Source organism: Calliphora vicina, chromosome 4, assembly GCF_958450345.1.
Source record: "Calliphora vicina chromosome 4, idCalVici1.1, whole genome shotgun sequence".
NCBI lineage: Eukaryota > Metazoa > Arthropoda > Insecta > Diptera > Calliphoridae > Calliphora > Calliphora vicina.
Window position 1 is genome coordinate 121,482,135 of NC_088783.1, and position 13,433 is coordinate 121,495,567.

Consider the following 13,433-nt stretch of genomic DNA (forward strand, 5'->3'; position numbering starts at 1 on the left):
ACATTTGGTAATAATTTAAATTGTTTTCATTTTCCGTTTGTGTTCATTTACGTGGTGGCATGTGTTATTGGCTTTATTTTACTTAAAAATAATAATAAACAATATTCCTATAAATAATTGTATAAATATTTATGTACCTATTTGTATGTATGCATGTATGAAAAACTGACTTACCTGTAGTATTTTACAGCGATTATATACACAATCATCGTCCACACAAGGCTGATACATGCCCAGTGTTATGCAATTTAATAATATCACCAGTATTGATATGCGCTCGAACCATGTGTTGATGAGAAAATCAATAGTTATCAAAATCAAGTTAAGGAAAACTCATATACACAGCCATATACTACATTGGAGGTGGAAGGCGGAGATAAATAAAGGAAAAAAATAAAATTTCATTGACAAAAGAAGATAAAAAAAACTTCAGCTTGATGACCAGTAAAGACTTTTTGGAAAGTTGGGTAAGCAAAAAATAATCTTTAAATTTTGGCTAATATTCTATACAACAGACAGACATTCTTATTAAATTTTTTGTGATTTTTTTCTAAAAATTTTTGTACACATTTCAAACAAACAATTTTCTTATTTATTATGCACTTTTGCAAAAAATTTTATTAAAAAATGTAAACGATTTTCGTGCTTTTAGCTGGTTTTTAGGTATAAATATAACAAATTTCCATAGAAATACAAAAATAATTGCCTAACGCCAGGGATTTATATTTTTAAAAGCTTTTTTTTACCACTACAAACAAAAGAAAAACAAACAACTCAGCAATTTATTAATGTTTAAAAAAAGGTTTAGTTAACGTTAGCCAACAATGAAAATATGAATATTTTAAAAACATTTCTAGGAAAATCTACTTTATAACACGGTTACTCGCTTATTTAAATCAGAATATAAATACATATAACTGATTTACATTAAATATCTTGAATTTTAAAGCTAACTAGAATTTTCAATTAATCGATTAAACTATTATTCTTCTCAGTTTTTGACTACTTTATTATTCGGTTACTCGATTATTCGAACCAAAAATTTTTTTCTGACTGGATATTGGCTTTAAAGTTACATATTTTTTACTGATTTATCGATTACCCGTTTATTTAGTTATACGGTTACCCGATTATTCGTCTTAGTTTTCGTTACTTAATTAATTCCATTTTTCGAATCAAAAATAAATTATTACTAATTTAAAATTTTCGGTTACTCGATAATTTAATTAGTCGGTTACCCGATTATTTGCATCGATTATTCGGTTACTCGATTATTCGGATCAACACGACTTTTGTCTGAGTTTTTGATTGCTTGAAATTACTTTTTGTAAGTTTTTATTCGATTACTTGAATGTTTAATTATTTGGTTACTCGATTATTCAAATTACCATTAATTCAGAATTCAATTGCAGACATATGTATCTCAGTCCATATTTAAGTATACTGTTAGTAGATTCGATTACGGAATTGTTGGGTTACACGATTATACGAATAACAATAAAATCACGTATTAAAGTAAACTCTATAAAACATATTTTTCAATTATTATTCTCTTACTCGAATATTTATTTATTCGGTTACTTTTAATAAGTGTCAAAATGTGTTTTATAGGTTTTATTCGGCTACTCGATTATTAGTATGAGTCAATAAATTCTTATTTAAGTATAAAAATATTATTTGTTTTTATTTGAGAAATTACTCGGTCACTTGAATATTCGAATCATCATGTAATTTTTCCGTTACTCGATTATTCGTTTCAGTTTTCGATTGTCGAGCAAAATATTGGATAGCAAAATATTTTTGTTTTATTTTACTTTACTATTTAACTATTCGTTACACGATTATTCGTCTTAGAATTCAGTTGTCAGCAAATTACGATTTATATCTATATTTGGATACTTATATACATATTTGGTTACTCAATTCGATTTCTTTACATAGAATTTTGAAGGGATAATATTCGGTTACTGAGTAATAAATTTATTCGGTTATCCGATTATTCGATTAATGAACTACTTAATTATTCGGTTACTCTGTTATATGTCTGGGAATTCAGACTCTATTCGGTTAATTATTCGGTTACCCAGTTATTCGTTTTAAAATTCCGGTGTAGGCAAATTCCGTTCTATAACTACAATTTTGTCATTTTGAAGGGAGATTTTATTCAGTTACCTGATTTTATAATTATTCGGTTACCCGGTTATTCGTCTTAGAATTTAGTTATATGCAAATTAGGATTTTAACTAAAATTTTGTAAAATATATTTCTGTTTAAAGGGACATTATTCGGTTTCCGGATTTTTTATCTATTCGATTACCCGGTTATTCGTCTTAAGATTCTGTTGTAAGAAAATTATGTTTTATAGCTAAAATTTTGTAAGAGAATTTTTTTTGGAAGGGAGACACTATTCGTTTACCGGATTATTTAATTATTCGGTTAACTGGTTATTCGTTATAAAATTCAGTCGTAGGCTAATTTCGAAGAAATATAATTTTGTTTATTTTTAAAACTTCTTTCTTTAATTTCTCTTTAATAACTGAACTGAATACCCATAATCTATTTACTCTTATTATGTATAATAAATTTTTGTTTAACCATTTGCAATTCGAACATGATAATAAAATGATGTTATTTATTGTTTATTGTTGTATGTGGCAAACATACGAGTACATATGTACATATGTATGTATAAATAATCGTCGCATGTTTATATCAATGACAATGGACTATATACAAACATTCAAGTAGTAAATCAATAAAGATAAATGTTAAGATGTGTATTAAATAAATTACGTTTGTATAAAGTGTGATTTTTTTTCTACAATTTTCTCCCTATTTGTAAGGAACTGCTGTATCATTGTTGATAAAGTGTTAGGGGGGAGGGGATAATTTACGTTGTAGATTTTAGTGTGACACTAGTTAAAACAAACTACATCCTCAACAACAACAAAAAAACGCAGTGTCACGAAGCCTCTTAACTTTTCTATTACAACTTTAGCGATAACATGATTTACGAGTGGCAAAAGAAATGCTTGCTTTGCTGGCTTAACTTTTAAAACACTTAAGAAAAATATTTAAATTTTATCTTGAAATAATAAAGTAAGAAGTGAATTTTTAATGTTCTTAGTAGAATGTGAAGAAGGAGTAAGGATATAAAATCTAAAGATGTATATATTTTTATTGCATTACACTATTTTTTGTTTGGCTCTCTTTAAGTTTAAATATACTCTAGAAAAGCTTGTTTAAGCATTAATCAAAGATAATTAAGCCAATAGCAGACATTTGCAAATCAATAACAAATGTTTTCTCTAGAGTCATTTGCTTGAGTGTTTGTTTATTAATGCATGTATGTGTATTTGGCCAGCCAAAATGTATTAAATGGCATTATCGAACAAGAGTAATAAATAGCCCTGGTTTAATTACAAAACAACAGAAAAAACAAAAAACTATGCCAGCCTATAGATTTAATATGCGTTGAAAGTGGTGATTGTGTGGTTGACCATATTCTAGGCTTCCAATCTGTGTGTGTGTGTGTTTATATATGTACGTTAAAGCTCAACGTTGCTCGTTAACACGAAAAACCAAAAATGTAAATTAAAAAACAAACTGACCCTTCCATACACACAATTTACAGTATCGATGTATTTAAATAATGACCATGATGTGCTGATTACAGCAGCAGCAGCACTTGATGCAAACAGTTGCAATTACTTTTGTATGGTAAATGGGTTATCACAGCAATAGAGATGGTCTATATTATGGTCTCTGTAAGATTAATCATGGACATGATTACCACAAACATATTCTTAATTACTGCAATCATTATATGATCATATATATTATTGCAACAATATTTATACAATAACAAGTTTAACATTACAATTAATTATTGATATGACTACAGCAACCATAATATGATTGCTGCAATAATATATATGATCATATATATGATTGCTGCAATCATATTATGGTTGTTGTAGTCATATCAATAATTACTTGTAATGTTAAAAAACTTGTTATCGTATAAATATTGCTGCAATCATATTATGGTTGCTGAAGCAATGCTGCAATCATATATATGATTGCTGCAATCATATTATGGTTGCTGCAATCATATTATGGTTGCTGCAATCATATTAATATCGCTGCAATCATATTATTATCGCAATCATATATATGATTGCAGTAGTCATATATATGATTGCGGTAGTCATAATATTGTTAAAAAACTTATAATCATGATGAAATTATTGTAGTGATCATGTACAACTATATTTTTTTTTGTCTGAGTGCAGGGAAATGTAAATGAATAGTATCAGAAGGGGGAGAATTTCATAAAAAAATTAAAAGTTTTAGGACACTTACATTTTAAGCAGGTTATTTTAGGAAAATAGTTCTTTTCTTATCCAAAAAAAAAGGGACAATAGTTCACATTTGTAATAGAAGACACAATTCTAGTGGAAATTAGATTCCTAGTCGAATGCGGGATACTTCCCCAAACTTGTTTTATTTGCTTTTCATCTACTACATTTAAGCTTATGTTAGCTGATTATTTTCTTTAATTTATGTAGTGTTTTCTGTTTTATATAGTGCGCAATTTCCGTTACAGCAATCATTTAGATTATCTCCTTAAACAAAACACAAACTTAACAAATAATCAAATCCTCAACTTGAAATTACATTTTGAAAAACACCAGCTAACAAACAGGATACTCTCTTATACACTCTCTCATACACAAACACTTACAAACCACTGACGTTTATGCATACTCAGCAGTTCTGGGTGACTGAGAAAACTTACTGACAATTGACTTTTCAATACATTAATTCTGCTGAGTAAAATAAATACTTTTTAAAATGGACCCTGACTACATCCTAGATTACTTGGAGACACTAAGCTGACAATTGGCTTCACGTTAGATTACCTGGGATGTGTAATGTAATCCAAAAACTTGTATCTGCATTACAAAGAGCACAAACCCCCAAAAATATATAAATTGGAGTCAGCCATTTGTAAAAATTACTGAATTCTTTTGTAGTCAATGCAGAACTGCCGGGCTCGGACGTTTTCGCATACCGACAGTACACTCTAGACACTTACAAATGTACGAGTATTCACAGTTGGGCTAATGAGCATCACTTAATACGCTTTAATCCTTTTTTTATTTTTGCTATTTTGTGCACAGCTGGTGGTGCTGCTATAACTTTTTAGTACAATATTTTCCTGCATTTACACTAACTAAATATGTATATAAAATATAAAAAAATCTACGTATAGAAACGTGACAAAACTGGTGAATTTAAAGTGGCTTGAACTGTTGCTGTGGCTTAATTTTTAATTTGTTGCTTACACATAAAAACAACAAAATGATAATTGTGATTTATCTAAAACATGAAAATGTTTACAAATAGATTGAAGTAAACAAAATTTTATAACATTAAAAAAAATTCAAACAGATTTTATTTTTTTAATGCTGATTTTATATTATACTAGCTAATATTTTTCATTAATTTTATGCTGATTGATATTCTTTAAGGTGTTTTCTATTGAAAAATATCAAAAACATGTTTAATATTTAAAAAACTATTAAAGTTTTAAACAATTTTTTGAAATTTTACATACGCTCCAGGAGAAAATTTTACAAAAATCTTTATAACTTGTAAGTAATAATAGTTTCTTAAGAAATTTTAAAAGGTTTTAAAAGAACACAGATATTAGTAATACAGTTTAAATAATGTTTAAACTAATTAAATTTCTAAAATATTTTTTTCTTAAAATTTTCCAAAATTTTTTCTTTATGGCTTTTTATATTTTAATAGTGATTAATTTTGTTTAATTTTATGCTAATGAATATTATTATGGTGTTTTCTGTTCAAAAGTATCAAGACAATTTTATTATATTAAAAACTATAAAAGTTCCTAACAATTTTGTGAAATTTCACATGAATTAATATTAATCATACGCTCCATGGGAAAATTTTACAAAAATCCTTATAACTTGAAATGTTTAAAAGATTTTTAAGAAATTTTAAATATTTTTAAAAGGAATAGAATTGGAGTAAAACCTTTGATATACTATTTAAACAAATTATTTGTTTTTTCATGAAAACATTTTTTGGATTTTCTAATCCAAGACAATCGAGATAATTTGCTATAGCAATGAATTCGAAAGTCTAACTGACATTTAAATATTATTTTGGGCTTTCAGAAAGATGATTTCAACTAACAAACGACTACAAGGGAAATTTTTTCTCAAATCAATAGAAATTACTAAAGAAAGAAAAATAATAATTAAATAAATAAATAATGTAGCTTTTCATTAAAAAAGGATATGGATTTGTAATCAGCATTAGACACCAATTGCGCGGTCTCGAACCTTGTGTCAAATACTTGAGGGCCACTTCCGGAAAACCAGGATACGCTAAATTCGGTTCACCCGATGAGGTGGACGAGTCGCCGTCATCGGAACTGCAGCTGCCATTACAACTGGAACCCGTTGACGACACTGATGAGCTGGATGATGAGGAGGACGAGGAAGAATTGGCTGCTGTGTGTTTACTTATACGTTTCGAACGACGCCGGCGCTGTCTGGTGGACTCTTCAGTGCTGTCATTGGCTATACTCAATCGCTCATCATCACTGCGTTCGCGGGCATTTTTCTTAAGATTATTAGAAGACCTGTTTTTAATTGTATTCGAGTTTTGGTGGGATTGTAAGTTACGTTGAGAGGCTGTTGTGGGTGGCTGTTGCTGCTGCTGCTGTTGGATAATGGCTTCATCTGGTTTCTGAGCCGCTGTGATATTGTTGTATTGATTTTTGGTAGACGCTGTTGAAGAGCCAGCACCAACATTGTTTGTCACCACATTTCCTGTTGATGCTTTGGCACTTGAGGAACTTGTTTTTCGATGGCGATGGCTGCTGCGTGAGCCATTATTACCAGCACCGCCACTACTACTGCTGCCACCTCGTCGATGTCTGGCCTCGATGCCAGAATCTTCATTGGAATGCATTATATTTGAGTTTGTACTGCCCGTACTCGTGGATGCTTCTCTTATTCTCGCCCTGGTGGCCATATTAATGCTGCTGCTTCTCGCCCCAGCCAGAGAATCGTTATCTGCATTGTTATGTTTCTGACTCTTCTGGCCGTTGTGCTGCTGCTCTAGCTGGGCAGCAGCTAACGATCGTATCTCTATGGCTTGAGTTGATGCTTTTGTGCCCTCAGCATTGGCATTCAAATTTGTGCTGTTTGCTGAAGTCATTGATGTCGTTGTGATGTTGTTGTAGTTGTTGTTGTTATTATTGTTGTTGTGGCTGTTATTATTTCCATGCTGGTTGTGCTGCTCCTGCACGGAGGAGTGCAACATTGTACTAAAAAAAAGACTATCTTCTTCGCCGACAAAGACACTCAAAGAAACACACAAAACTGCTATCCACTGTTTTAGCTGTTGCAACTAGGTATTCACTAGCATTTGTTTGTATTGGCCAGACTGTAGTGCTTAGTATTAAACCGAGCTAAGTTTGCATCCAGCCTCGTAATGTTATTGTCATTTGACTATCAAGTACAGTGAGCCAGACAGCACGACCATCTTTTTTTATCTATGTGCCACACAAAAGAACTGAAATGAGAAGAAAAGAAACTGATGAATACAAAATATTTACATAGCATTGTTTAAACTAAAGAGGAGGAGTACTAATACTTAAGGGCTTTAACTGTAAGAGTAGATAAAACTAAACCAGAAACAGAAAACAAAAAACTCGTGCTGCAACTGGCAATATTTCAAATTCATCATATTCACGATAACGCTGGCAAGTGGTCGTCAACAACACTTGTCCACTTGAATTCATGATGGAAATTAATGTCTTTCACAAATGTGTCCGTATGTCTGTCTGTCCATCTCCTGCTTTGTGTAACAGAAATTTATGCTACTAGAAACGAGTTGCAAACATGCTTAAATAAACCCTGAAAACTAGAACGAACAAGCAAGGAAACATTTTTCAAAAATACATGACGATGATGATGATGATGGGAAACTTTCCATTACACTTATTCTTAGGTATCCAAATAATCTATCGAAGTTACACTAACACAAATTTATTGTCTTTCATGCGTTGAGCACGAAACGTAAGAAAACTTTTTGCACGAACTCACAAAAATCTTATACTTTTCATCCTCATGATTTTTAACATCAATATGAATGAGTAGAAATTGTTTTTTAACTTTATTTGTTTCATTTTTAGCATTTGGAAAACTAACTTTTCCATTTTGTGAACGAATTCAATTCATACAAAAATTAAACAAATGTTTTTGTGTTGGCTCCCCTTTTTTTTTACCTTTTGCTTTAAGGATCTCTAAGGATTTCGCAGGGGAAAATGTTGAATGAAAGAAATTTTTGCTTAATTAAATATTTTTCTGCACCAGAAACAAAAATGGAAAAAGTTAATTTTCCCCTTTTGGCTCGTAGAAATGAAAATAATTTCAAGTGGTTATTTGAAATTAATTTTTTTTTTTTTATTTGTTTCTTTCTTTTGTTCAAATCACAACACGGACCCTTTTTCTGACGTGTTTAACGATTGAATGGAAAAGAAAGTGTATTAAGTTTTTTTGTGTGAAATGTTTACAGGATAAGGTTAAATGAACTGAACTAGAAGCTGAACTGGAACCTAAACTAGAACCTGAAATAGAACTGAACTAGAACCTGAACTAGAACCTGAACTAGAACCTGAACTAGAACCTGAACTAGAACCTGAACTAGAACCTGAACTAGAACCTGAACTAGAACTGAACTAGAACTGAACTAGAACTGAACTAGAACTGAACTAGAACTGAACTAGAACTGAACTAGAACTGAACTAGAACTGAACTAGAACTGAACTAGAACTGAACTAGAACTGAACTAGAACTGAACTAGAACTGAACTAGAACTGAACTAGAACTGAACTAGAACTGAACTAGAACTGAACTAGAACTGAACTAGAACTGAACTAGAACTGAACTAGAACTGAACTAGAACTGAACTAGAACTGAACTAGAACTGAACTAGAACTGAACTAGAACTGAACTAGAACTGAACTAGAACTGAACTAGAACTGAACTAGAACTGAACTAGAACTGAACTAGAACTGAACTAGAACTGAACTAGAATTGAACTAGAACTGAACTAGAACTGAACTAGAACTGAACTAGAACTGAACTAGAACTGAACTAGAACTGAACTAGAACTGAACTAGAACTGAACTAGAACCTGAACTAGAACCTGAACTAGAACCTGAACTAGAACCTGAACTAGAACCTGAACTAGAACCTGAACTAGAACTAGAACCTGAACTAGAACCTGAACTAGAACCTGAACTGGAATCTGAACTAGAACTAGAACCTGAACTAGAACCTGAACTAGAATCTGAACTAGAACCTGAACTAGAACCTGAACTAGAACCTGAACTAGAACCTGAACTAGAACCTGAACCTGAACTGGAATCTGAATTAGAACCTGAACTGAACTATAAACTACCTGTGATTGCTGCTGTAGAGTGAATTAAGCTTTTAATTTTGCTTACTTTCACCTCATTAATTTTCGTTACGGCTAGAAAGGGAATGTGATTGTTTTATATTCATTTAATAACAAGAGTTCTTTCGAGTATTTGTTTTTAAGCAATTTTTGACATTGAATAGATGTTTTGTTGTTACAATACTTCAGCATAAGAATTTTGCTAATTTTTATTTTTCCTAATTATTTTTTTTTGGCAAAAACTTACAAAGTATTATTTGCGTGTGTTTTTTTTTTTGCTGTACTTTAGTCCCGCGTGCTCAATTACAGTTGTTGAAAGTTTTATTAAGTTTTTCGGGTTGGAATTTCACAGTTGATGCTTGAGTTGCTTTTTAGTTTAATCAGTTGTTGCGCAACAGCAACAAGAAAACAAAACAACAAAACAACAAAATAGCAAATGGAAATATTAGAAAATCTGCTGCGAATTAAGTGAAATTGAATGAATGAAAAATTACTAAAGATTAATGTAAACAATTTACAGCAAAGGAAGTCTGGCTAAAGGAAAAAGGGAATATTTGGAGGTAAGAAACCCTCCAAATATGAGAAATTATGATTACAAAACAAGTGATTAGCTTGAATATGGAATTAGCGCTAAGTATTACATTTAAAGCTATTTTTGTTCCCTAAAATTTAATATAATTTTTTTTGTTTTTATAAATTTAATTTATTTTATGCATATATCAAACCCAAGGTAAAGCAACTGAAAAAAAATGAAAATGATATAAATTGTTGGTAATTTATATTTAAATTACATACAAAGGTAACCCCAAAAAAATACAAAGCTAATTTTTCATTTTTCTCATTTTTTTTTTTGTTTTGGGGGGCACTTGTGTCATGATTTATGGCCCAAAAACCAAATTAACATAATTTCACATTAAAACATGTGTATTTTTGTAGGTAATTTTGAAAAATGTAATGGAAACAAAACGTCATAGTATGAAGACAGTCCATAGGATTTGATTAAAGGCAGGAAGAAAAACAAATATTTTTTGTAGAAATTTTTTAAAAATTTAAAAGAGAAATCATAACCAATTGCAATTATTTTAAATTGGATTATTTAAACTGAAGAATTATATTTTCCTAAATTGCCTTTAAACATTTATCTAGCACTATTAAATTACTCTATTTTTTTACTTAATGAAATCAGTCATTCGTTAATGCTAAAGGTCAATGGCTTAAACAAGCGTCTCTCATTCACATAAAAATAATCTGAAATAAAACATTTCCACATTTCATGTTTTTTTATCAGCTTTTTTTGTGGCAACATTTTCTTTTTGCAAACAATTTGGGCCAAAAATTACATACATTGTAAAAGGCATATGTACCGAAAATGTAGTTAAATTTTCAAGTGAATTGTTTTTCACTCAATGAAATTTTTGCTATACACAAGGCACTTGAACAGCAAATGGTTCCTTCTTAAAAAAAAAACTGTGTAAGGTTTTGCATATGGAAATATTAAAAGCAAAAATCTCTGTTCCTACATACCTATCTACCAGTAATTTGTTTATGTTTTGAAGAAAAAACAAATAACAGCTTTTTTTTAACAAAAAATGTATAGAAATAGTGTTGTTTTTTTGTTTTTCTGTGATCCTGCCTGCTGTATATATTTACTTTAGTAAATTTTTGTTTTAACAATAACCTTGATAGAGATTTGCTTTATGCTCTAACAACGTTTTTTGTTTTTTTGTTTTTGTCGTATTATCATAAAAGAGTAAATACTTATTTTTCAATACTCTTTACATTTATACGTGAACAATGCAATATGAACAAATAGTGGTGAGTAGTGCTTTTTTTTCTATATAAGTGTATACTTTGATGAATTACTAAAAACGTTAAAAAACAATTTAACCTTGAAAGTATACAATCTATTCAAGTGTCCTGCGTTAGTTGGAAATATAGTTTTTCTTTTGGTTTTATTTCATATTATTTTATTTTTTCATTTTGTTTCCAACTAAATCCATTAAATCAATAAGTTTGTTTTTTTTTCCTAGCAGGAATGCAATTTTCTAATGCGTTTTATGGTTGCTGAAAACAAAATCAATAATTTTAATAATAACGTATCGTACTAAAGAAAGGAAAGTTTCTAAAGTACTCTTATACATTTGAAAGGTAAATGTCATTAATAACAAAAAGTTCATTTCAATAAAATACTAAATTAATATGTATAAAAGTGCATAAAAAAAATGTTATAAAGTTTTAAAGAAAATCCTTAGATTTTTGGCAATTTTTAAGAAAAAATATAAAAAGTATTAAATCTACTACTTTTTGAAAACACTAACTTTTTAGCCTTAATTAATTATGGTGTTTATGAGTGAAACATATTTTTAAAACAATATTAAGCAAATTGTTAAGCTACTTTTTTGATATTTGAAATTTTTGAAGCAAAAATAAAAAAGTAGTAAATCTACTACTTTTTGAAAAATATTTCTAAAACATTATTAAGCTAGAAATCAATCTTCTTTTTAGAGTTTTATTGAAATTCCATAAATTTTTGGTAATTTTCAGGAAAATATAAAAAAGTAGTATATCTACTACTTTTTTAAAAAATATTTCTAATACAATATTAAGCAAGAAATCAATCTTCTGTTTTGAGTTTTATTGAAATTCCTTAAAAGTTTAGGAATTTTTAAGAAAATATATAAAAGTACTAAAATTTAAAAATATTTCTCAAGCAATATTATGGCGAAAATCAATTTACTTTATTAAATTTTATTGAAATTCCATTAATTTTTGGTGATTTTCAGGAAAAAATAAAAAAGTGGTAAATCTACTACTTTTTGAAAAATTTATGTTTTCACTACCAAATTGCTAATGAGAAATATTAAGATTATATTTAACAATCAATTAAAAAATTTTATCTTTTTTAGAGGATTTAAAAATATTACTTTTTTAAAAGTACCTATAAAGTATTTTTAAAATATTAAAATAATTTTTAGATTAGTATTAGGCTTTAAAATAACTATTAAAAAATACTACCTTTTTTAAAAACATGCCAAAATATTAAAATTTTATTCAACATTTTATTTAAAAAAATTTTATTTTATAATAGGAAATCTTCTAATATTCTCAGAATCACAAATAAAATAGAAATAATGATTTTGTAATGGTTGAAAAATAGTACTAAAAATACTACCTTTTTCAAAACATGTTCAAAAAGTTAATTTTTCAAATATTTTTTAATGAAATCAGCTTAAAGTGTTTCAAAATGCAGAGATTTAACATTTAAAACATTTTAAAATGTGATTTGCAAGTTTCTGAGATTGTACAAAATAGTATTAAAAAATACTACTTTTTGAAAAAGTTTAAAAAAAATTTTATTTTACAATACAAAACTTTATAATATTCTTAGAATCACAAATAAAATCGAAATAATGTTTTTGTAATGGTTAAAAAATAGTATTAAAAATACTACATTTTTCAAAACATGTTAATTTTTAAAAATAAATCAGCTAAAACTGAAATATTAGCTGAGTTTAAACATTTTTATAATTTTAATAACGGTTTTATAAATATCTGAGAGTTTTAAAAAAAGTATTAGAAATACTACTTTTTTGAAATGTTGTAAAAAATGGATAGAAATCTTTCAAAAATTGTCAGAACCAAAAAAAAATGTAAAATGAATAAAATAGTATCAAAAATACTACCTTTTATAAAGTAAATTTTTCCATTAAAATTAGTGGTAAACAAATCTTTACTCAATGTTTCATTTTTCATTTAAAGATAATAAATATAATTAAAATGTATTTTATTTTTCTTTTACATTTTGCACAAGTGTTTGTTAAGCAACATATACTTGAACAAATCCAAACAGAAATATGTGTGAGATAATAATATAAATAAGAAACATAATAATACAATTAAATGGTATATAATGTTGTTATCTCTAC

The 13,433-nt window shown here is 28.5% G+C and overlaps 2 protein-coding genes across 4 annotated transcripts in view; one reads left to right on the top strand and one right to left on the bottom strand.

Moving 5' to 3' along the window:
- LOC135959100 (alpha-ketoglutarate-dependent dioxygenase alkB homolog 7, mitochondrial) overlaps nt 1–340 on the top strand; it is a 47,723-nt gene extending 47,383 nt beyond the window's left edge. Inside the window, exon 5 of the mRNA XM_065510124.1 lies at nt 181–340. Within this exon, the coding sequence (XP_065366196.1) occupies nt 181–226 (46 nt within the window). The 3' untranslated portion in view covers nt 227–340. The remainder of the gene's footprint in view (nt 1–180) is intronic.
- The window catches only part of Ca-alpha1T (Ca[2+]-channel protein alpha[[1]] subunit T), a 103,156-nt gene that overhangs the window by 40,767 nt on the left and 48,956 nt on the right, over nt 1–13,433 (bottom strand). For all 3 annotated transcript variants that reach the window (XM_065510120.1, XM_065510119.1, XM_065510121.1), the window contains exons 3-4: nt 6,333–7,617; nt 175–284 (exon numbers count right to left, since the gene is read on the bottom strand). In XM_065510120.1, the coding sequence (XP_065366192.1) occupies nt 175–284; nt 6,333–7,365 (1,143 nt within the window). In that variant the 5' untranslated portion in view covers nt 7,366–7,617. The remainder of the gene's footprint in view (nt 1–174; nt 285–6,332; nt 7,618–13,433) is intronic.